This window comes from Bipolaris oryzae (assembly GCF_000523455.1).
Source record: "Bipolaris oryzae ATCC 44560 unplaced genomic scaffold scaffold_16, whole genome shotgun sequence".
Taxonomy (NCBI): domain Eukaryota; kingdom Fungi; phylum Ascomycota; class Dothideomycetes; order Pleosporales; family Pleosporaceae; genus Bipolaris; species Bipolaris oryzae.
The window spans coordinates 209,457-231,383 of record NW_006911292.1 but is presented as its reverse complement, the minus strand read 5'-3'; the positions used below and the strand labels follow the sequence as shown (position 1 = coordinate 231,383).

At 50.8% G+C, this 21,927-nt stretch overlaps 7 protein-coding genes across 7 annotated transcripts; 4 read left to right on the top strand and 3 right to left on the bottom strand.

Annotated features, from left to right (window-relative positions):
- Positions 1-279: 279 nt before the first annotated feature.
- On the bottom strand, positions 280-6,148 carry COCMIDRAFT_2056 (uncharacterized protein; the record flags this gene model as incomplete). Its single annotated transcript, XM_007686093.1, has 2 exons — positions 280-5,637; positions 5,687-6,148. 2 exons carry the CDS (start codon positions 6,146-6,148, stop codon positions 280-282), a joined length of 5,820 nt encoding a protein of 1,939 aa, XP_007684283.1.
- A 1,440-nt stretch (positions 6,149-7,588) lies between these two features.
- On the top strand, positions 7,589-8,368 carry COCMIDRAFT_85333 (uncharacterized protein; the record flags this gene model as incomplete). Its single annotated transcript, XM_007686165.1, has 2 exons — positions 7,589-7,737; positions 7,816-8,368. 2 exons carry the CDS (start codon positions 7,589-7,591, stop codon positions 8,366-8,368), a joined length of 702 nt encoding a protein of 233 aa, XP_007684355.1.
- Positions 8,369-8,405: 37 nt separating this feature from the next.
- On the bottom strand, positions 8,406-12,547 carry COCMIDRAFT_85429 (uncharacterized protein; the record flags this gene model as incomplete). The annotated part of the gene is made up of 4 exons (XM_007686164.1): positions 8,406-10,820; positions 10,881-11,221; positions 11,310-11,546; positions 11,599-12,547. 4 exons carry the CDS (start codon positions 12,545-12,547, stop codon positions 8,406-8,408), a joined length of 3,942 nt encoding a protein of 1,313 aa, XP_007684354.1.
- Positions 12,548-13,008: 461 nt separating this feature from the next.
- COCMIDRAFT_85330 (uncharacterized protein) lies at positions 13,009-14,277 on the bottom strand (the record flags this gene model as incomplete). Its single annotated transcript, XM_007686163.1, has 1 exon — positions 13,009-14,277. The coding sequence occupies one exon, from the start codon at positions 14,275-14,277 to the stop codon at positions 13,009-13,011; it is 1,269 nt and encodes a 422-aa protein (XP_007684353.1).
- A 593-nt stretch (positions 14,278-14,870) lies between these two features.
- COCMIDRAFT_2052 (uncharacterized protein) lies at positions 14,871-16,246 on the top strand (the record flags this gene model as incomplete). The annotated part of the gene is made up of 2 exons (XM_007686092.1): positions 14,871-15,830; positions 15,884-16,246. The coding sequence occupies 2 exons, from the start codon at positions 14,871-14,873 to the stop codon at positions 16,244-16,246; spliced, it is 1,323 nt and encodes a 440-aa protein (XP_007684282.1).
- A 1,473-nt stretch (positions 16,247-17,719) lies between these two features.
- Positions 17,720-19,687, top strand: COCMIDRAFT_2051 (uncharacterized protein; the record flags this gene model as incomplete). Its single annotated transcript, XM_007686091.1, has 4 exons — positions 17,720-18,158; positions 18,226-18,520; positions 18,600-19,306; positions 19,365-19,687. 4 exons carry the CDS (start codon positions 17,720-17,722, stop codon positions 19,685-19,687), a joined length of 1,764 nt encoding a protein of 587 aa, XP_007684281.1.
- A 1,389-nt stretch (positions 19,688-21,076) lies between these two features.
- COCMIDRAFT_54242 (uncharacterized protein) lies at positions 21,077-21,913 on the top strand (the record flags this gene model as incomplete). Its single annotated transcript, XM_007686162.1, has 1 exon — positions 21,077-21,913. A coding segment is annotated over one exon (837 nt), but the record flags the coding sequence as incomplete, so codon positions are not given.
- Between the last annotated feature and the right edge of the window lie 14 nt (positions 21,914-21,927).

The following is a 21,927-nucleotide window of genomic DNA, read 5'->3' as shown; positions in this document are numbered from 1 at the left end:
ACGTTCACGACAGCTTTGTGATATGGCTATAGTGAGTCGACTATATTGAACCTTTGAGATTAATTTCAGCAGCGCGCACTATGCTTCCGGAGAACTTTGGCAGTTTAGGAAACACTACAAGCGATCACACGGATGCGAGTATACAGCAGATATGTACAACAAGCCCAAGAAATTGCATTAAACAGTACAAGAAACTAAAAATACCTTACATACGGGATCTGTCATCAACACCCCATCATCACACCATCACACCATCACACCACACTTTCCCCCATCCGCTCAAAAAATGCTCTCCCCAACCCTCCCCTCCATCAAACACTCCAATGCCTTCCCCACCTCCTCCAACACCCCCTCCGCCTCCCCAATCCACTCCTCAAACGTCACAATCTCAATCCCCAACTTCCTCCCCCCTTCCTTCACAAATGCCTGACACTTCCACTCTCTCAACGGCTCACCATGCGGATACAGCGTCTGGAACTTAGCTTCGACGCCATTTCCAAACGGCAACTCCTCAACCCACGCCGGCGCCTGATGCACCACCGTATCGAACCACTGCACCTTGTCCTCATCCCAATTCGTACAGTTCTTCACAATCTCGCTGAATCCCATGGATTCGTACGCGGCAGACGTCATATGTTGGTCCTGCACGTAGCGTAGGAGATCGAGGTAGGACCAGGATTTGGAGAAGGGCACGCGGAAGGGAATGTATTGCCAGGTGGGACCGAAGATGCGGTCGGCGTTGGGGGCGCCCACGTTGCGGCCTGAGACGACTTCGCCGAAGACGACGTCGGTGAGGTTGAGGCGGCGGGAGAGGACGAGGGCCCAGGCGGCGGTAGGGAGAGAGCCGATGGTTATGTTAGCGGGGCGGGAGGAAATGTCGAATTCTCTGTAGATATCTGCGGGGCCGCGGTGGGTGAGTGGGATGGTGGGTTTCAGGACGGTCATTTCGGAGCCTGAGAGGAGATTTTCCCAATAAGGAATTGCCTTGGGGATGTTGTCGAGGACGACGTGGTTGACGTGTTTGCTGAAGGGTACGGTTTCGGGGACTGTGGTGCCTGAGTACAGAGCGGAGAGCTGCTCGAAGAGTATGGGCAGGCAGATCTCATCGTACTGGGCGTGCGAGATTCGGAAGACGAGGGTGGAAGCGCCATTGGGATGGGTGAAGAGATTGAAAGCGACAAAAGACGATCCGTATGGCTTGGGTGCTTCGATGTCTTGTTTGATGCCTGCTTGGATGAAGGCGTCGGCGTCTTCGCCTTCTGGGACTGCAGTTTCCGTGTAAGGCACTCTAAGTGCGGATAGAACCACACCGAGTGTCAACTCGTTATCTTTGACAAAAACAGTGCGCAGAACCTCATTGCGTGCCACGAGCTCCTGGCATGCTTGCTCGAGCTTCTGGCGGTCAATTGGAGTGGCAAACTTGATCAACTCGTAACGCAGTGAGTAACGTGGTAGGTCCACAGTTCCCTCGACTGCGAGTTGCTGTAGTGGTCTCGTTGGGTAGATATTTGTGATCTCCCATTCCTGATTCTCGAGGTACACGCCCACGCGATCTGGACTGTGGAGGTTGGCATCCTTACCAAGCGCGATGAAAGGTGCATCAACATTAGTCTTGGGTTGCGACGGCATCTCTTCCTCGGCTGATGAAGCAAGCTCGGCAAGGGATTTGCTTTGGAAAACCTGTGCAACTGTGATGCTAAGCCCTTGCGCGCGAGCATCAGAGACCAGCCTCATTGCGCCAATAGAGTCACCTCCCAATTCGAAGAAGCTGTCACTGCTCTTGATATCACTCTTGGCTATACCAAGGATACGACTAAGGATTTCTGCCAGCTTGTCTTCTCGTTCATTGCTTGCTGAAGCGGCCAGGTCAGACAAGGAGCGGCTTTGGAAGACTTGAGCAACCGTTAAGTTGAGACCTTGCGCCCGGGCGTCGGAAACGAGACGCATAGCACCAATAGAATCTCCGCCAAGGTCAAAGAAACTATCACTTGGCCTGATGTCTGTTTCTTTCATGCCCAGAATGCGACCCAGGATATTTCGCAGTTTCTCCTCGTTCGGCGATAGCTCCTTCAAGCTAGCATCCATAGATTCGAGACCATCAACCGGCGACATGCCTAGTGCACTGTCACTCATGACATCTCTTGGTCTCATAGCCTCCGCATCTCGAGCTTCTGCGGGGTCTAGAACTGCCACATCACCCAGCTTACTCTCGGGGTTACCCAAGAAAGCATGAACAATGCGGTCGAGTACAACAAGCACTCTCTCCATTGCCTCTTTGCTGATACAGTTGGAGTCGAAACTAGCCATAACCAGGAAGCCGTTCTCTTCGAGCGTGCAGACAAGCATGAGAGCATAGGTGTTGAACTTGAGCGCCTCGCGTGCTCCCTCCTCATCACTGGCAGGAAGGAATGTGTTTGCAGGAGTCTCGAGACTAACTTTGCCCCAGTCTTCGTCTTCTTTGGGATGCAATACAAGACCGGTACGAAGGTCACAGGCAACACGTGCGTCCTTGCTGAGACGACGAATATTCTGGAGACCCAAGTGCTCATGCGGAATCTGTTTGACGGTCACGGCGTGGATCATCTGGAGGTACTCGGTAATGGGGCGATCGAGACTAAGGCGGACGCGGATAGGAACGGTTGTAATCATTGGCCCTTCAATCTGCTCAATACCGGGGACTGGTGCAGAGCGACCGGTAAGTGTTTCACCGAAGACGATGTCTGGATGACCAATGTACAGCGATGATACGAGAGCCCACGCACCGCGGATGATGGTTGCTAGAGTAAGCTTAGAATGTGCTGAGGTAGGAACGGTAACGTAGTGCTCAAGCAGTGAGTCAGCCTGGGTAGTGTATCCCTTTTGGGGCAGAGGAGGGAACTGGTGAGGGCTTGTGCCTTCTAGACGCTTCTTCCAGTATTGCTGAGCATCTGCTGGATCGAGACTGGTGAGATGCTTGATGAAGTGTTTGAAAGACGTTGGTCGCTCGGTATGCAGGCCATTGAAAGCACTGTTGACATGATCGAATACAAGAGGCATCGACCACCCATCATAGACGGCATGATGCATCGTGATGACAAAATTCATCTGGTCGCTTTCAGGCTCTTTGACAAGGCCATAGCGGAACAAGGCAGTCCCCAGATCCATAGGCTCATTGCGATCACGTCTGAGGTACTCAGATGTATCAGTACCATGCTCGCGTACTAACTGCCCATCCTTGAGAACGACCTGGAACAAGCCACGACCAGTGACATTGACGATCCTTGTTCGCAAAACTGGCGAGCCTTCCACAGCGGTGTCGAAAGCTTCTTTCAAGCGCAAGGCCGTTTTCGCTGGGAGTGTCGCAACACGTTGAGCAACGTATGCATCCTGGAACTTGGCCGACAGGGCAATGAGACCTTCTTGAAGAGGTGTGCAAGGATAAACATCCTCCACGTTTGCAGCATCAACGCCGCAAAGTCTCGCGCTCTCTCGGCGTGCTGCATCAGCATCCCAGTCTTTTCCAATCATCGAGAATGGAGGAACCTCATTCGTCTCTTCTGCAGATACCGGTTTGGCCTTTTCAGCCATAGCTGACAGAGTCGGGTTAAGCATGATATCTGGCACACTTAACACGATTGCCTCATCCCTCGCAGCGGCTACCAATCTCATTGCTCTCAGAGAGTCACCGCCCATACTAAAAAAATTGTCATTGGCGCTGAAATCGGCGTCTCCACCGAGAACCTTCGCCCAAAGTGACTGAAGCTTCAGCTCCATTTCTGTTGTAGCCTCTTTCTTCTCAGATACAGCCGAGTTGAAGCGGCGGAGATCCTGGCGAGTAACGGAAGCACCAATCTCACGCAGCCGCTTCCGATCTGTCTTACATGAGACGAGCAGGGGCATCTTCCAGAGGGGAATGTAGGCGCTGGGGACCATATAACTGGGCAAATCAACAAAGAGTTGCTTCGTCATATCCCTGAGGGCGCTCTGGAACTTATTTGTAAAGCTTCCGAAGACGTTACCGTCAAGGTGACGCATTCCGTTCTTCTTCTGCTCGACGAGAAAGGCGACCAATGTCTGCTCGCCACCACCACTGGGCTTGATAACCTCAGCCGCTAGCTGTGTATCAGGAGGTAGGTGCTTCTGCATGTTGAATTCGATTTCAGCAAGCTCGATACGCTGTCCGCGTAGCTTGACCTGCTGATCCTGGCGTCCGACGAAGATGGGCTCGCCATCACCATCTGGGTCAAAGCGCACCAGATCACCAGTCTTGTAGATGCGTCCATGTCGACCGGGATAGCTCTTGCTGCCTTTGATCAAGAACTCGGGATCTTCGATGAAGACCTCCTTCGTCTTGGACGGGTTGTTCAGGTATCCGTTACCGACAATAGGGCCTTCAATCAGCAACTCGCCAACGGCACCAACGGGCACTAGCTTATTGTGATCCTCAGGTTCGGTAAGCCAGAGGGCACAGCCTTTGCGTTGACCCATTGTGATGTAGGGTTTGGCAGCTACATTGTCGTTGATAGTCGCGCCCACTGTCGCCTCGGATGGACCGTAAGCATTCACGACTCTGGTCCTTTGACCCCACGACATGGCGTCACTTATCGAGACACCCTCACCTCCTAGCGCGATGGATTCGAGATTGTTCAGAATATCTACATCGAGGGTTCGAGCGACCGACGGGGTCATACCGGCAAAGGTGACCCGCATGTCACGCATGGCGCCACTCATGTCGTTCATGCGTCGCTCATCCGAAGGTGTGCAGAGTGTGGCGCCATGCGCCAGTGTGCAGAGCATGGAGTCGATACACACATCAAAAGCGTAACTTGCAAAATCCAATACGCGAGAATGCGGGTAGTATCCCACAGCTGCAGCGCGCGGTATCGCACCAGACGTGTATTGACTGTGAGTGAGGATACATCCCTTGGGAACACCTGTACTTCCACTGGTGAATTGAATGTACAGTGGCTGATCCGGCGAGACAGGTGGAAGTGTAGTGTTTGGTTGCTCTGCTGTATAAGGAGAGAATATTTTGTTAAACTTAGATTTGGATATTGGGATGATGGTAGCAGCAGGTGCCACTCGCGCTGCAAGGGTCGATTGTGCTTTGGAAGAGAGGAAAATTTTGGCGTTAACTTGTTGGACCACGGCTCGTAACCGACCTTCCGGCTGAGCCGGATCGAGCAGTGCAAAGCATGCGCCAGATTTCATGATCGCAAGTACTGCCACTGACGTCCATCTCGACTTTTCGAACAACACTGGGATAATCCGGTTGGACGAGTCATCCAGCAATCGCAGTAACTTTGCCAGTTTGTCAGAGTAGTCTTCGATCTGGCCATATGTCAAGGTGCCATCCCAGGCATCTATGGCAATCTTTTCTGGGTGCAGCGCAGCTCTCTCAGACACCTTTTCGTGCATACAGAAGCGAAGCTCAGGCTGTAGAGGCGTATTCCAGCTCCATAGCTCGTCGAGTTCATCTTCGGAGACCTTGTCAAAATGGGAAAGCGGATGATTAACATCTTTCAATAGAGTTTCAAGAATCGAAGCGAAAAAGTGTAGCTGCAAAACAGCTTGGTGTCGCGACATGGTGGTTGTTTGCCATGTTGAGGTGGCGTGTAATGTGTCTTGTCGAACATTGAGTAAGACTTCAAATGTCCACTGTGCATTGTTAGCTATAATCTTGATCCAAAAATGTTTTAGAAATTACCTCTTCATTACTGCCATCGTTAAAGAAGAGGGCCGTCTCATTGAGCGTGAACTGGTTCGACTTGACGCTGCTGATTTTCGATCTCAGACTAGCAGCTGTTTGTTGGTTTGCCCAGTCGATGTCAACGACAGAAATGCACTGTGTAGCAGCCTTTTCTTGGTCTTTCTGTCCCCAGGTGAACTGGTGAAAGACGTCTCGTTGGTAACGTTGTATGAGTATTGCCCAGGCCGTCAGGACCGTGTCCAGCACTGAGTCTCGATCTGTGCCATTAGGCAGATGTACCTGAATATCATTTGCTTTGGAGGGATTTCCACTTGCGTGCTTAGCTCCAGTGGGGTTCTCTGATTGCAGGGCGTGTTCCTGAGTGTTGAAACCATTGCTGCTCTGTACCTTCTTCGCAGCAGGTTCCCCGGAAACGCCACTAAAGCGCACAGTGTTTTCTCTGCCGTTGGGAAGATGCATCTTGCTATCCAGACTAGAGTGCGGTCTCTTCATAACTAAGGAAATAAACGTGTTCCCCGACGTCGGCGGTTTGAATATAATGGTGATCTTGGTGGTGCACGACTCAAAAGCCCACTCTTTAGTAGTGGATGATACCAAGCAGATGCATAACGAGAATACCCGTGCATCAGCACTCTCTATTCAGCCTGGATCCCGTAGTTGGGCCTAGCTCTCCATACATCAGGCTCGGGCGACACCCCGGCTTTCGCCCATCAGTCCGCTACGGTCTCTTGATCGGACTGCTGTCGGCATCACTGCTTTCGTACACCAGACGAAGGCAAATTTTGCTCGTTCGCCCCGGTAAATACCTTGAGTCGGCTGCATTGCTCATTCTGTAACGTAAGTACGCAGGGGAGAAGCACATTCAAGGCAGTACCAGGGTTTAGGTGTAATGAAAAGTCTCCTGACAATGGATAACCACCCCATATTTAGCGGATCAGATAATGTTAGCGCCCATGGGTGTCGTCACGAGCTTTCATCTGATAAATTTGGTGGGCGGCCAATGCAAGCACGGAACGCCAGCCTTGGAAAAGCGCATGCAGGGTTACGTCGCCAAATACGTCCAGCGGTTCCATCTGATAACGGCAGGGGGCTCTGCATCCTCCAGGGCTGCCAATGACGCGCTTTAGGCCCGCCTACTTTGCTGATCCATGGCGTTTAGCAGCCAGGGGGTGTGCTGCATGGCTTTGAGAAAAATTATCTGCCGAATGTCACGGAAATATTGGGATTGGGGCCCGCACCACGCCCAGCGTCAATCAGTCTGCTACGCCTGCATCTGAAATCAGCGGCGTATATGCTTGACCTTCCTATGTCGCAATGGTCATTCTTACCTACTCTGATGCTGGTCTCGTCATCCCACGCGGCTGAGAAGGTTCCGGGCTCGGTCGTATACTCTAGTCCGGTAGGTGTAAAGTCTTCGCTTAGGGCGGATCTGATAACTTTGATTGACACATGCAATGGGCTATAGCAACACGTCCAGGGTCTCTCCGGTAGGGACTGCATGTCCGTCCACGGCACAATGGTTTTTTCCTTCATCCGACGGCCTTTGGACGCTAGTTTCCGCGCCATTTCTGTTGCAGCGGAGCAGGTGATCAATTCAGTGATCGGCAGGACATGCTTGCGGAAAAGGCACGCCATTCTCGTCCGGCTTGTTCTCTCAACATTTCTAACCGACATCCAATGCATCGTGACCCTCGGCACCTGTAGTGTGAAACTTGGCTTTGTAGTCATTCTCCGAATCGTGATTGCTTCCTCGTAATTTGCACGGAGCTGTTCACTCAATTGTCGAACCTTGTCGTATCATTCATTCATCCATCCATCTCCTGCTTGAACATCATTTGGTCTAGGATCCGCCTTTCCTGTTTGTCTACCGAACAGCTCGATCTTTGATCAACAAAAAAAATGGGTTTCGTGGTACTACCCGCTCTTACACCGGATATCAGCGATGTATACGATGTGTATTTTGAGACCTTCAAAAACAACCCAGTTACACGTGCCTTGTTTCCGTCGGCCACAGAAGCCGATCTGCTCAATCCAAAATCCGAGTTCCGGTATGTGTGTTGCATTCTTGTCTTCTCCACCGTCTTTTGCTGTTGCGCAATATTGCAATGTGGGCTGATCTCGCCAAGACAAGGACACACGAATCATGTTCAAGAGTGGTGGAAGACCAGTCAAACACAATATACCTTGAAGTGTGTCGACACAGAATCCAATAAAATAGTCGGCATGGCAATCTTCGACATTTACATGACACCCAGCGACTGGAGGCGAGGCGAGATCTCCTGGCTGCAAGGAAAAGAACGGGAGCAAGCCGAAGCATTGATCAGCCCGCTTTGGGAGACTAGAGAGAAGCTCTGGCTGAACGAGAAATACATGTATGGCCACGTAATAGCTGTTCATCCAGAATACCAGCGAAAAGGTGTCGGGGAGAAAATCTTCAAATACGGCATCAATATATCCGAAAACACTGGACTACCCGTTTACATTGAAAGCTCAAAAGATGGCGTACGCTTTTACGAGAAGATGGGGTGCAGAAGATTGAAAGAAAACCTGAAGCCTTCATTGCAGAGTATCAAATCAGTAGAAGGTAAAGTCTTGGAAGTAGATGACAATCTCCCTTTGTTCGTATGGTTACCAGAAGGCGCAGAGAAGAGGCTGCCAGATGCTGTGCAGTTGGCATAAGAGCTATTACGATCTAGAAAATATTATACCACAGTATTTATCCCAACATCTGGTGAAGGGCATTGACACGGTAGCTTTCGCTTCGCTGTACAAGTTCCTCATGCCGTCCCTGGTCCACCACCTTCCCAGCTTCAACCAGAAATATAACATCAGCCCTGGCAATCGTCCGCAATCGGTGTGCGATTGCGATTACTGTGACTCCGTGACCCTTCACGGCGCGCTCAAGACCAAGTTCCAGGGCCTTTTCACTTTCCGCATCCAGCGCACTTGTACTCTCGTCTAAGAGAAGTAGTTTAGGCTTCCGTATCAGAGCTCGCGCAATGGAAAGGCGCTGACGCTGCCCACCAGAAAGTTGGTTGCCACTGGATCCGCACTCCGTGTCGTATCCCTGTGGAAGCTCCATGATGGTTTCGTGAATGTTTGCCAATTTGCAAGCTTCATGTATCTCTTCATCTGACGGTGCATGACCAGGCCTCGCTCCCAATGAAATATTGAACTTGATGCTCCCTTGGAAAAGTACATTCTCTTGTGGCACATAAGCAATGTCGTCCCGGAATGAGGCACCATGATGACGTGATATGTCAATACCATTGATGAAGATGCTGCCCGTTGAAGGAAGATAGAATCTTTCCAAGAGTGCAAGTACAGTGCTTTTTCCTGCGCCCGAAGGCCCAACCAAAGCGCAGAACTGACCTGGTTGTATTGAGAATGACAGCGATGTGAGAACTGGAACTCCAGGACGAGCGGGGTAGGAAAATTCAACATCTCGGAATACAACCCTTGCGCTGCCTTGTCCTGATGTTGGCGACGTTGACTCAGCCAGCGCCTCGACATCGTCTCCTTTCTCCCGGAAGTCGTGATCAGGTGTAGCTTTTCCATTTCTTACGCCAGATGTGTCTGTTCCTAGTTCAATGAGCCCGCATATGCGTGAGATAGCACTCTTTGCCTTTGCGATTTCTGGGGCGAGCGTAAATAGCTGACCCCAGAGCTGGGCGGAAATGAGCATTGCAATAAGTATGATGAAAAACTGAGTCTGGGTGTACCTTCCCTCGATGATGTTCTTTGATCCCCACCAATAGGCAAAGGCGTAGATGAAGCTACCACAGGAGTTGGCGACAGCTAACCAGACATTCGTCTTGAAACTTTGTTGTACCATTTCCTTCCTGGGAGCCTTGAGCGATCTTCGGTACGTCTGTAGGATTTCATCCTCGATTGAAAGAGCATGCACTGTTTTGATGTTCGAGATCGCTTCAGTGGTAACACCAATGGACGACGAGAATGCCCCAGCGTGCTTGACAGCGAAGCGACCAATCGCGCGTAACTGCATATACCCAGCGCCAAGAAGCAGGGGCACTACTACGAGGCATACGATGGCAATCCGCCATGCGATGATGTGCGACAGGACGATGGCGGCTACAAAGTTGACAATTACTGAAAACAAAGTCCCGACAATGGAGCCGCTGAATCCTGCTAGTGAATTTCCATCTTTGGTGATGTACTCAAGTAACATTGAAGGATTTCTCGCTTCGGACTCATGCCATTGCAGAGGCTGGTGAAGGAGTGTCTGCAGAGTTAGGTTACGAACCTTGTAGATCAGTCGTTCCGAGAGAAGACCAAACGCCGCCCAGCTGGTGAAATTGGCAATGAAAGCGATACAGGCTAACATGAACCAGAACCCGGAGAGCAGCTCGCCTCGGGAGCGAATGTAGTCTGGCTCATTACAGGGAGCCATCAGGCCCATAATGTTACCGAAGAGAAGACCAGAGCCACAATATTGGCCGCCGACTATCAACGCTGCGAAGAAGGCTAACAGGATAAGAAGCGTATATGGGCGGGTCAAGGGCAGCATCGTTTTCCTGATAGATCCCGCAATGACGGCACCTTTGATTGGTTCGGCAGAGTCTAAATTGCTCAAGTCGTTTACGGGCGTAGGATCAGCTTCTTGCGCTTTCATTGTCTGTTTTTCGTCCGACAGCGTGTCGGCGTCGCGCGATTCTAGACTGGCTCTGGAGCTGGAAGGACCATCTTCTGCCTTGACAGTTTGTAAACGGACCATATCCGCATATGATCCGTCCAATTCCAAAAGTTCTTCATGGGTACCTTGCTCCAAAATATCGCCCTTTTTCATGACAATGATCTTGGACGCAGTTCTGATTGTTGAAAGTCGATGCGCGATTGAAATTACAGTTCTACCCGCAGAAGCGCGCTCAATAGCGGCCTGGATGCGTTGCTCGCTTGCGGAATCTAGAGCTGCAGTAGCCTCGTCTAAAATGAGAATCCTAGGGTCCCGAACGAGTGCTCGAGCAAGGGCAATTCGTTGCTTTTGCCCGCCACTGACAAGACTTCCGCTTGAGCCGACCGTGGTACCAAATCCAAATTCTAGCCGGTTGATGAATATTGCCACGTCGGCAAGATCGGCGGCGTGTTGCACGAGTTGGACAATTTCCACAACCTATTCGTATATCTTAGCACAGCGGCCATTGAATTCTAGTTCTTTGAAAACATGACTCACCTCTTTGCCAGCTTTCTCAGCCGCTTCACTGAGTTGGCTTCCTTTCCTGATATCTTCAGCAACCCCAGCAAGAACTCCACTCAACAAGGTCTTCTCTAGATGAGCATGAGGTGGAGAGTTAACTAAGCCGAGGGCGATGTTCTCGAGAATGGAGCGATCTAAGAGCGATGGTTCTTGTTGGACCAAACTGATGAAGCCTCGGAGATTTTTGATGTTGATGTCTCTAATATTACGGCCATCAAGGAGCACATCTCCTGACTGTGGGTCGTAGAATCGACTAATCAGACTAGCTATTGTCGATTTTCCGCTTCCAGATAGTCCAACAATGGCGGTCAGTTGGCCTAGAAGAACCATTTAGTTGGCACTCTACATGTTTCCATATTTTAGGAGGCTAGACGGGAGGTTTCATATAGGGCAAGGTATACGTACCGGCTCTGCATTTCAATGAGATACTGTTCAGCACGGGATGATCAGGCCGGGATGGGTATGTAAACGCAACATTGCGAAACTCAATCTCTCCATCTACCATGGAAAGCTTCTCCGCAGCGGTGGAGGTGTTGTCGATGGTGGGTTCGGTTTCAATGTCTTTTCGCAAGCGTTCGAATGCAGCTATGGCTCCTCCGAATAGTGGTAGCATGGGCGCAATCTGACTTAGAACGATGGCACCTAGGTTCCCAATGTTAACACATGGCATGCGCCAATCAGCATTTGAACTTACCGTCTAAGAGAATGAACGTGACCGTGTAGATTTCTCCAATAGTAGCACTACCCTTGCCCTCAAGAGAATCTGCAACTCTGCGACTACCCTGCCAATAACCGAGTGCACTAGATGAGAAAGCTATGAAATAGAGTAGTCCAGCCTGAAGAGCAGCAACAAATGATTTCTTGATGCCCTGATCCCGTGCACTTTCCAGATGCCCCTTGAACTTTTCTTCAAGTCTGGTGTTGGCTCCAAGAGCATGGACAAGACCGACATGACTAAGAGCTTCAGACGCAATGGCACTGGCGGATCCAAAGCATTCCGCCAACTTGGTGCTATACTTTCCAACAAAGTGACCACCAATTACCGCCATAAGCAAGAATGCAGGGATCAGAGAAACGAGCATGCCCGCTAGCTCAGCATTCTTGATGAAGCCGACTATGTACGCGGTGACACAGAAGGATATGCATGTTAAAGCGACACCAACCTTTTCGCCGGTACCACTTTCGATTGCCTGGATATCACCATTCAGGCGAGAAGATACTTCGCCGGCTTGGAGTTTATCGAAAAAGGTCATATCTTGTCGCAGGAGATTGCGGAGGTAGCGATCCCGAACACGTTGAGCCAGCCTCTGGGAAGCCAAATTCCAGCATACCAGATGCGTGTAAATACAAGCAAAACTGGCAATGGCGATATAGACCAAGAGGAGAATTTTGGGTGTGATATTGGATTCCTCAGACGGCGAGGAGCTGTCGGTCCGGTTGTTACAGGTCACCGTGTTGATTTCATCAACAAGTTGGCCGAAGACAATTCCTATGAGTGGGAATGGCACGCCTGCTGCAATGGCAGCTATGCTGCCAACGAGAACAAGTATCCTGTCGAGCCATGTCGGATCCGCGTAAAAGAGGAGATGGAGGAAGCCGAAGAACGGCTTAATAGAGGCCCGAGAGGGCATGCTGATGGGCATGGAACATACAAAGAATGTTCAACTGCTGATGAGGAGGTGTCTCTCGCCGTACAATTTCATGAAGCTGTGCGAGGACACCTGCATATGGGCAGCTGGGCGCCATGGCCCCACTGAGAGGCGACAGCCAGGATCGACACGGGGCGGGCGGTGGAAATTGCTCGCGTCGTGTCCGTTGGGAACAGTATCACGTGAAACCAATGCGTAGTCGATATAATAGTACTAGACGATTAGTAGGGTAGGTACGCTGCATGGTGCCAATGTGGGCTGAGCTTGGGGAGTGGAGAATGGACGTCTGTGTGTGTGTGACTTGGCAGCAGGCGATACTCGGACATGGTCAGTGCAGGTGGAGGTGCAGGTGCAAATGCAAGTGACGCACGGGCCGCTCGGATTACTCACAAGATCAGATAAAAATTTCGCTAGCTCTACACCGTTTTGGATAATCGCCACCCACGTCGTTCACTCTATATCCTTGCCTGCACTTGGACCGATGCAGCGCCATCCCCTACCTCCTTGGACCCTTTGGATGCCTGGCGCACAATTTCTCCAGCCATCAACGCTACGTCCTTGGCCAATGTCCGCCCTCCATCGGACTTTGAGGACACCAACCACAGCCGACAACCCTCTGCAATAGCGCCGCGCTTGAACTGCACCTCTTCCAGGCTTTCTCCCTTGGGCCGACAGCCTAGGATGATCGAATCCACGCTTTGAAACAGGGTAGAGTTTGAAAATGGACTTGTCGCCGTGTCTCTGATGATGACATCGGAACCCGAGCATGCAGCAGAAGCGTCTTTTCCGATGATGACGCGAAGTCTGAACTCGCCTTTGGATTGGACTTGCTTCTCGTAGGCACGCATGTAAACTCTCTGAATGTGCTCTGGTGCTTCCGTGACAGATGGCGCTTGGCAACTTGTCGGCTTCGCCCAGATCGAGCACAGCTGGGGCTGTGGGGGCTTTGCATCGTCCAGAATCCTCAACGGAGCAAGCGAATCGCTTTCCGTCACCACTGTAATGTTACCCAGCCGAGGACAGGACAGCAGGTCGTCTACGATCTCGACCATATTCTCGCCGGAGCCGACTACGGATATGTTCAGTCGTGGCTCGTTAGCCCCTCGCAGCTCGTTTCTTCGTGAAGGATAATCATCCATGGAGATGATACGCTGGCCCGCTAAGAAGTTTGTTGTCGGTAGTGGTTGTGCGGCTGGTCCACTGGTCCGGGATGGGGACGGTGCAACAACACTCCTCGCTCGCACCACCCATGTTTTCCCGGTATTGTCTTTGACGGCTACCTTCCAGCCCTGTACAGCATCGCTTTCGACTTCCGGGGCTACCCCGACAACTTCGCTGCCATATCTTACGTCGTTCTTGAAATGCTCAGCACTCCACTTCATATAGTCGGCAAATTCCTCCCTCAAAGGGTTGAGACGATCCGAGTTTGCAAACTCGATAAGCCGCTTACGATTGAGGAGGTAGTTGACGTAGCTAAAGGCTGTTCTCGGATTTCGAAGTGTTGCCAGGTCGTACATGAATGGGCTTTCCATTCGTGTCCTTGATAAATTTGAATTTGAGCCCCATGAGAATGATGGCTTCTTTTCGATGAAAAGCACTTTCAATGGTGCCCGAGACTCGCTATTCGCAATAGCCGTGGCCAGCTGCGCTGCCCCGAAGCCAATGCAAACAAGGTCATACAAAGGTGTAGGTTGCGCCATTGATGAAACCGGTGCTGCGTTCATGGTACTGCTTATTTCTTTGGCGGAGGTTATTGTGTGTGTGTGGAAGATGATAGAGCAAGGACAGACACCGCGCGCTGTTATGTTTGAAAGCCGCAAGTTCTAAAACGTGATACGACACTAGCAGTTTAATTTCATACCGCAGCAGTGATCATGCACAACTCGTACGCAGAACAAAAAGATCCGAGCTTTATCCAGCAACGGTCAGACACCCCGATATCCAAGCTCAAAACAACGATGCCACCGACAGCTAGTGTGGGCCGCATGGATGCGCCGTAAATGCACGCCACACATGTACGACAACTTGCATGGGTTAGAGGGTGGCAGCTTAAGACCCACATGGTGCGATCAGCCATCCACCCGGGACTTTCATCGTACCACGGCCACCCACGCAAGCGCTGGCAGTTGTTGCCCGTCAATGGCTAGCATATCCACATAACTTGCTCCGGTTACTAGGAACGACCTCGGTTAAACAGCCCCGGGGCAGCTGTATCCAAGTTGAATGCCTTCAAGCAACACACCCCGGCTATGAAAAGGTCCTTTATACAATCTTCTCGTGTCTCTCTCTCTGCCAGCACGAAATTCAATACTTAAACATGAGTCAACAAACAAGGCCAACTGCGGCAGAAGAGCCATTCATTCTCAAACTTCCTCACCCATATCTTACCGCATACGCAATCGTCAACGACGCTCCCAAAGGAAACCCTACCAACAATAAGATCCGTATTTCTTCGGCAAATACAACTGGCAAGGAGGTCACTCCACCAGTTGTATTGCACAACGAAGATGTCTCGTTCAGTGATATCGGTTCACCGAGTCAAGACAGTGTGCCACCAAAGGGCGACAATAGCTCTTGGGCGCGCGCTCGACGATCGCCCCATGTAACTATTACCTGGAACCAGGATAGACCTACAGTTCCGCAGGTCTGGCTCATCGCTTATGCGTTGGTGTCACTGCATCCTCTGGTAGAGAATTTCCGCGTTATTCTTTCCGGCAAGGATTCCAAGTCACTAGCTCATGAGTTGTATGTCACTGGCCTCTTCCACCCCCATCCTAAACCCTCTCGAGCAGAAGCACCTCAAGACGGCCATCTTCTCTTCCGAGGCACATTCTGGCAGGGTGCTGCATCTCCGTTCGGAGCCCGCCCGGTGTGGGCACCACACCTCGATGCCTCGGGCAAGCCAGCCAGCAGACAGTACCCTCCTTTTCCATTCCAGAATGCACCAAGTACTCAATTTCCAGCTTTGCCCCGACACACGATGCATCCTGTTCGGGAGCCTAAGCCCGAGCCAGGGTCCATCATCTATAGCCGATGGATACCCCATCTGAAGGAACACTTCACCATGGTGGCTCTGGACTACACCAACGATGAGCATCTCCGCTTATTCAACAAGTGGCAGAATGACCCACGTGTGGCTGCTGGCTGGAATGAGACTGGTACTCTTGATCAACACCGCGAATATCTCCGCAAACTGCACGAGGACCCCCACGTGCTCACCATGTTTGCTGCGTTTGACGATATTCTCTTTGCTTATTTTGAAGTCTATTGGGCAATGGTATGTTTTGTTTCTGCTTGCTGTAATTCAATTACGTACTAACAAGCACATAGGAGGACCATATGGGCGCCCACTATCAGTCGTCGCCCTACGATCGGGGAAGGCACTCCTTGGTAGGGGACGTGAGATTCAGAGGCCCGTACCGTGTCTCTGCATGGTGGTCGGGTCTAATGCACTACATGTTCCTTGATGAGCCGCGTACATGGAACCTAGTGGGAGAGCCTGCAGCAACAAGCAGGACTGTCCTGGCTTATGATTTTGCCCATGGTTTCCACGTCGAAAAGCTTATGGATCTCCCGCATAAGAGGAGTGCGCTTATGATGGTTAACAGGGAGAAGTTCTTCACTCTGAGCCCATTCACATGGAATGGCGAGAAGAAGATCCGGCCAAGTCTCGATGCAGGTGCCAAATTGTAATTCATCATTCAGCGCTTTTTTCTATTTTTCTTTTTTTTTCTTTGGCTATCTCACGATACCACCCCATTAATCAATATACACGACAATATACAATCGCTTGAACTATTGCCATCCGTGCGTGCTGCTTCTCCTGAATAGTGGAATGCTCATGTTCTGGAGTACGCGTATGCTCGCCCTGTACCAGTGGACGACTCGTACCCCACATTAGAGAGTATTTGCATAGCCGTCACAAAACTGGTTTCGATGAAAGCCGCGGTCCCCCGCTCCATCCCACATGCAAAGGGCGGATCAGATATTTAGCCGCAAATTTTTATCTGATCTGTCCTGTGCGTAGCGCCAAACGAGGGTGCGAACTGGCCTTGGAAGCCGAGTCGAGCGGCCTTGTTGCCCGAATATTCGCGCACTAACCCGACGATGGAGGTGTGGGAGTGTGGTGGTGGATTACAAGACGTAACGGCATTGCAGCCGGCAAGTTCCACTGGGCGTGGCCACTCCACTTGATGCCTCCAACTAGTACAAAGCTCCGCGAGAAAAAAAATTTACTCGAAGCGCTGACATGACGTGACAAGGCCTGATGAGGCAGGCCAGCAGATCTGATAACGCTCCATGATGCTCGCCCAGCCGCTAGTCGGACTACCCAGCCGGCCTGTCTCCACGCAATATCCCATGTGGCGACGCTAATTTTGATCTGATAAAATTTACGTTTGATCTGATAAAATTTTGCAACGTCAATGCACCGACTATTGAGGCGCGTCCAGTCCTCACCGACATCGCACCAGCCATGAGCGGTGGTTAATCTTATCAGATGAGATGAAATGCGGCCCTCCACTGGCTGATGTGACAGGGATGAGCACGCCCCTGGCTGTCACCAGACGCGGCTACACCTTCGCGGCTTGACGACGGCTTTGGACGATCGTCCCTCCTTCGAAGTAGGGTCCTCGCCATCGTGTGGGGCCCCTTGCTGGACCATGCCATGGCGCTGCTAGTTGCAGTGTGTCGGAAAGAGCAGGAGATAAGCTGATGGATCGGTTGACTTTGCAATGTTGATACTTGGCCTACTCTCTACACTACTCCGGATTAAGCATCATCCGACCCGAGCAATGGCTAATGCCCTTGTGTCCACGATGTCAGGAAATGGGGCGCACAGCATGGCTCATTCCGCTCTCATCCTTAGATCCGAGCAATTGGCGAAATACTCATCATCACCTTCGTTGCTACCACGGGCAAATTGTACCAGAAAGTGTCTTGAGGCATTAGCATCAGTCTCTCGATTGCTTGCGAGTGCTATACGACACGGCTTCTTTTCGGTATCTCACATCGTTTGTGTTCCATTGCCTATGTGCCCGGTTGATTGAGTCCATTGATCGCAACTACTATCGAGCATTTCACTTCCTCTTGCTCCCTTGGCCATTATTGCTTGGTATACTACCAATCTTCTGTTGTAGCAAGTACTAGTAAAAGTCCCGAGCCAGAATGGCGGAAATATACGACCAATCTCGAAACGACGCTTTGCAGCGTCTCAACCAAACACTACTTCAGATCGACCCCTACGATCTTCCACCATACCCCAACCTTTCCATTGTCACAGGGCCCCTCGACCCGCCACTGGTTCAGTTAACACTCTCTCAATTACTCCAACAACAAGCCGCACATTACCACAACAACGAAGCTATCGTCATACCATGGACTGGTGCGCGCTGGACGTACCAGAAATTATGGGCAGAATCGAGCTTGTTGGCTAGAGCATTGTTAAAAGAAGGGGTTCGACCCAGAGATAGGATAGGCATCATGAGCGGAAATTGTGAAAAGTACATTGCATTATTCTTTGCGTGCGCAAGAGTTGGTGCGATATGCGTCACTCTCAACAATACCTATACTGCAACGGAGATGGAGTTTGCCTTGAAGCATACAAGTATGTCTTTGTTTCTTTTTTTCGAAACATTGGTTCCAGAAATTCATTGCAAAACTAACAAAACCAGAGTGCCGAATTCTATTCACTACACCCAACATTGCCCGATTCGACAACATCTCACTACTGGAAAGGCTGAGTCAAAAAGATATAGCCTCAGTACTTCCCGATCTTAAGACCGTATGTTTAATACGAGGTCAACATGGCTCCTTTGCTACTTACTCTTCCTTCATCGACAATGCCCAATACATTCCTGAGCACATCCTCGACATCTTTGACGGCATAATAAGTCCTCACGACGTAGCAAACCTCCAATTCACAAGTGGAAGCACAGGCAAGCCAAAAGCAGCCATGTTAACACACTAGTTAGTCCTCTCCCTTCTCCTCCCCTTCCCTCCACACGCTCCGATGTACATCCAGCCAAACTAACAATTCATCTCACAGCAACCTCATCAACAACTCCCGCTTCATCGGCGACCGCATGCAACTCAGCCCTTCCGACACTCTCTGCTGCCCACCCCCTCTCTTCCACTGCTTCGGCCTCACCCTCGGCGTCCTCGCCGTCCTAACCCACGGCTCCACCATCGTTTTCCCCGCCGAAGCCTTCGACCCCATCGCCTGCATGCACGCCATCTCCACCGAGAACTGCACCGCGCTGCACGGCGTCCCCGCAATGATGGAATCTATAATGGACGTTCCGCGTCCCGCGGGCTGGCAAAGCAAATTGCGAACTGGCATTGTAGCCGGTAGTCCTGTGCCGAAATGGCTCATGGAGCGCATGGTGTCTGAACTCGGAATGACTGATTTCACATCCTCGTACGGACTCACCGAGGCGAGTCCGACTGTGTTCAACGCGCATACGACGGATTCGATGCATGCGCGCTTGACGACTGTGGGTACCGTGTTGCCGCATGCCAAAGTCAAGATTGTAGATCGCAACGATCGCGTCGTGCCGATTGGGGTTCGAGGCGAGCTTTGCGTCGCGGGATACCAGGTTTGTAGGGGTTACTGGGAGAATCCGGAGAAGACTGCTGAGCTTATTGTTAATGATGAGTATGGGGAGCCGTGGTTGCATACGGGGGATGAGGCGGTATTGGATGTTGATGGGTATTGTACGATTACGGGGCGGTTCAAGGATATCATTATCAGAGGTACGTTCTTTCTCTCGTTGTCTGTATGTGGTGAGGAGTGCTGACGTGCGAGGAACAGGTGGTGAGAATATATACCCTCTTGAGATAGAAGAGCGGCTGGTTGCACACCCGTCTATTGCGCGCGCGATTGTCGTTGGTGTCTCGCATCCGCGCCTCGTGGAAATTCCTGTGGCGTTTTTGCTTCACGAGTCAGATACGCCAAAGCCTGATTTAGCGGAGGTACAGGGTTGGGTCAGGAAGGTGTTGGGTAGGCATAAGGCGCCAGTGCATATCTTCTGGTTGGGAGAGGACTGCGATGCTGAGGTTCCGCTGACAGGTAGTGGCAAGATTAGGAAGTTTGTACTGAGAGACCTGGCGGAGAATTTGCTGAGAGAGGGGTAGATTGTGATTTTTATACATATAGCGATGCATTTTATGTTAAAATCGAAGATGGTCTCGGGCCAACGATTTGAAAATGTCATGTTGGGTTGCAATATCGTACTCTAGCTTTCTAAGATCTTCCTTCTTTGTTGTATATGTCGCCGTAAGGAACTGTTTCAGAATAGCGGGTCTGCTTGTATACCAGGAAGGTCGTCAGTACAGCTCGTGAAAGATGAACCAACGACACACTGGATAAATGAGTATCTCTTCAGCGACAAAATGTACGAATTGCTATTCGTACTTCTCCATTGTCAGATGATCTTTTCTTCCGTCAACCATTTGATCTCACATGACGAGAAACATCTATCTACTGTTCGAAAGCGTTTGCGGTTTCGAACAGGTTCCATAAAATGTAGACATGCAAATAGTGATGTCGGCATTCAATATCCTGATCGTGTATCTATTTGCAGTAAAGTAGATCGGTAATCGATGTTTGAAATCTCTCTACATAAAGAGACTTGCTCCTCTTTTTCACTTATTGCCTTCAACTTGACAAAGGGATAGCTGTAGAAAAACCTTGATGTTTTGATATATACTCATATATGTTAGGATGTGTGCATTTGCTTTTGCTGTCTGAGGATAGTGATGTTCATTATTTGTCTATCCATCCACTATTTCACACTCCCTGAGGTTGGAATCTGGAAACTTTCAGTAGTATTCTAATCATCCGGCACAATACGCCAATCGACTTGGACGTGTCGATCAGTGACGAGTTGCGTAGTGAACCCATATCGTCCACTATAACAGAACATCTCATGGTCACTGGGACCTCCAGTAATATCTTTTCCTGAAACTCCACGTATTGGCTTTCACTGACCAGAGTTGTGGCTACAAAACCGCAGTGTTTCCAAACCCGATACGAAGACCTTGGTGAATGTGTTGTACATGGACGTTATAACACACAATAGAGAAATAAGTCACGTATTAACTCAGGCAGTTGCATTGTTCGTTCTCACAGAACAGGACAGTGCAAATGAATTGATTAAGGAAGTAGCTGCATCAAACCACATTCACTCCCGCCTTCACTTCTATCGTCACTTCAACCCTCCACCCATTACTTTACCACCAACCCTCCTTTTTGCTACAAACTGATAGATCTTTTATTTCTTTCCCCACTACATCGTTTACCATCAACCCAGAATGCCACGATCCTTGCGTCCAGCACCACCTCGCGGCTCCCGAGCACAACCCTCATCCTCAAACAATGCCCCCGAACAATCACCAGTCACAACCCGCTTTGGCCGTCGCGTAATCCCACCCTCCGGGCGAGACGTATCACCCCCTGGTGAACCATCCTCGCAACCGTCTCAGTCATCCCATGCACCCCAGATACCTGAGATACCTCAGATACCTCAGATGCCCCAGAAAATCACAACAACAAAGCTCCCAGCATACTACTCTCTAGCTCCGACAGTTCCTTCCCCTTACATAGGAAGCCTAGAAATAAGCCTCGACGCCATCCTCGCCTTCGGCCAACTCTACGCCACAATCCCCGGTGTCACACCCCTCGTCACTGCGCTCCTCGAACCCGTGTCCCCCGGCAAAGACTGGATCGGCATCGTATCCGCCTTGGAAACGGAAACGCCGCTGCACGCGCGGTACCTCATGATTGAGCTTCTCTTTCTGCTCACACGCACCTTACTCCCCGAGCAAATTGCGGAAAGCCGAGGGATACTGGGGAGGTTGTATGACCGCAAGAAACAGCTTGCGACACGGTTTTTGCTCCGATACGATATGTTGAGGGAGTGGAAGATGGAGCCGAATCCGTCGTCGTATCGGGATCAACCGATTACGATTGCGTCGACGGCGCCGGTGCTTGGGTTCGTAGCGCCAGAGCCGCCGATTGTCGGTGTTGCGTCACCCAAATATCCGTATCGGCGGGCGCTGCTGTTGAATGTCATCCCTACGCTGATTGCGGGGCCGGTGGGGGGCTATGTGTCGCAGAGTGTGCGGGAGCGGATGAAGCATCATGTCACCGAGTTGGATAGGTATCTTATGATTCGGGATGAGGAAGCGGAGGGGTGGAGTGATGGGAGGGTGAAGAGTGTGGTGTGTTTTGTGTTGATGCATTGGTTGTGGTTGAGGGGAAATAATGCTACGTTGGACGATTTGGAGGTGTTGGATTGGGAAGAGTTGGAGGGGAAGGCGGAGGAGTGCGGGTGGATTGGGGATGATGCGACGAGGGTGCCTACAAGGAGCAG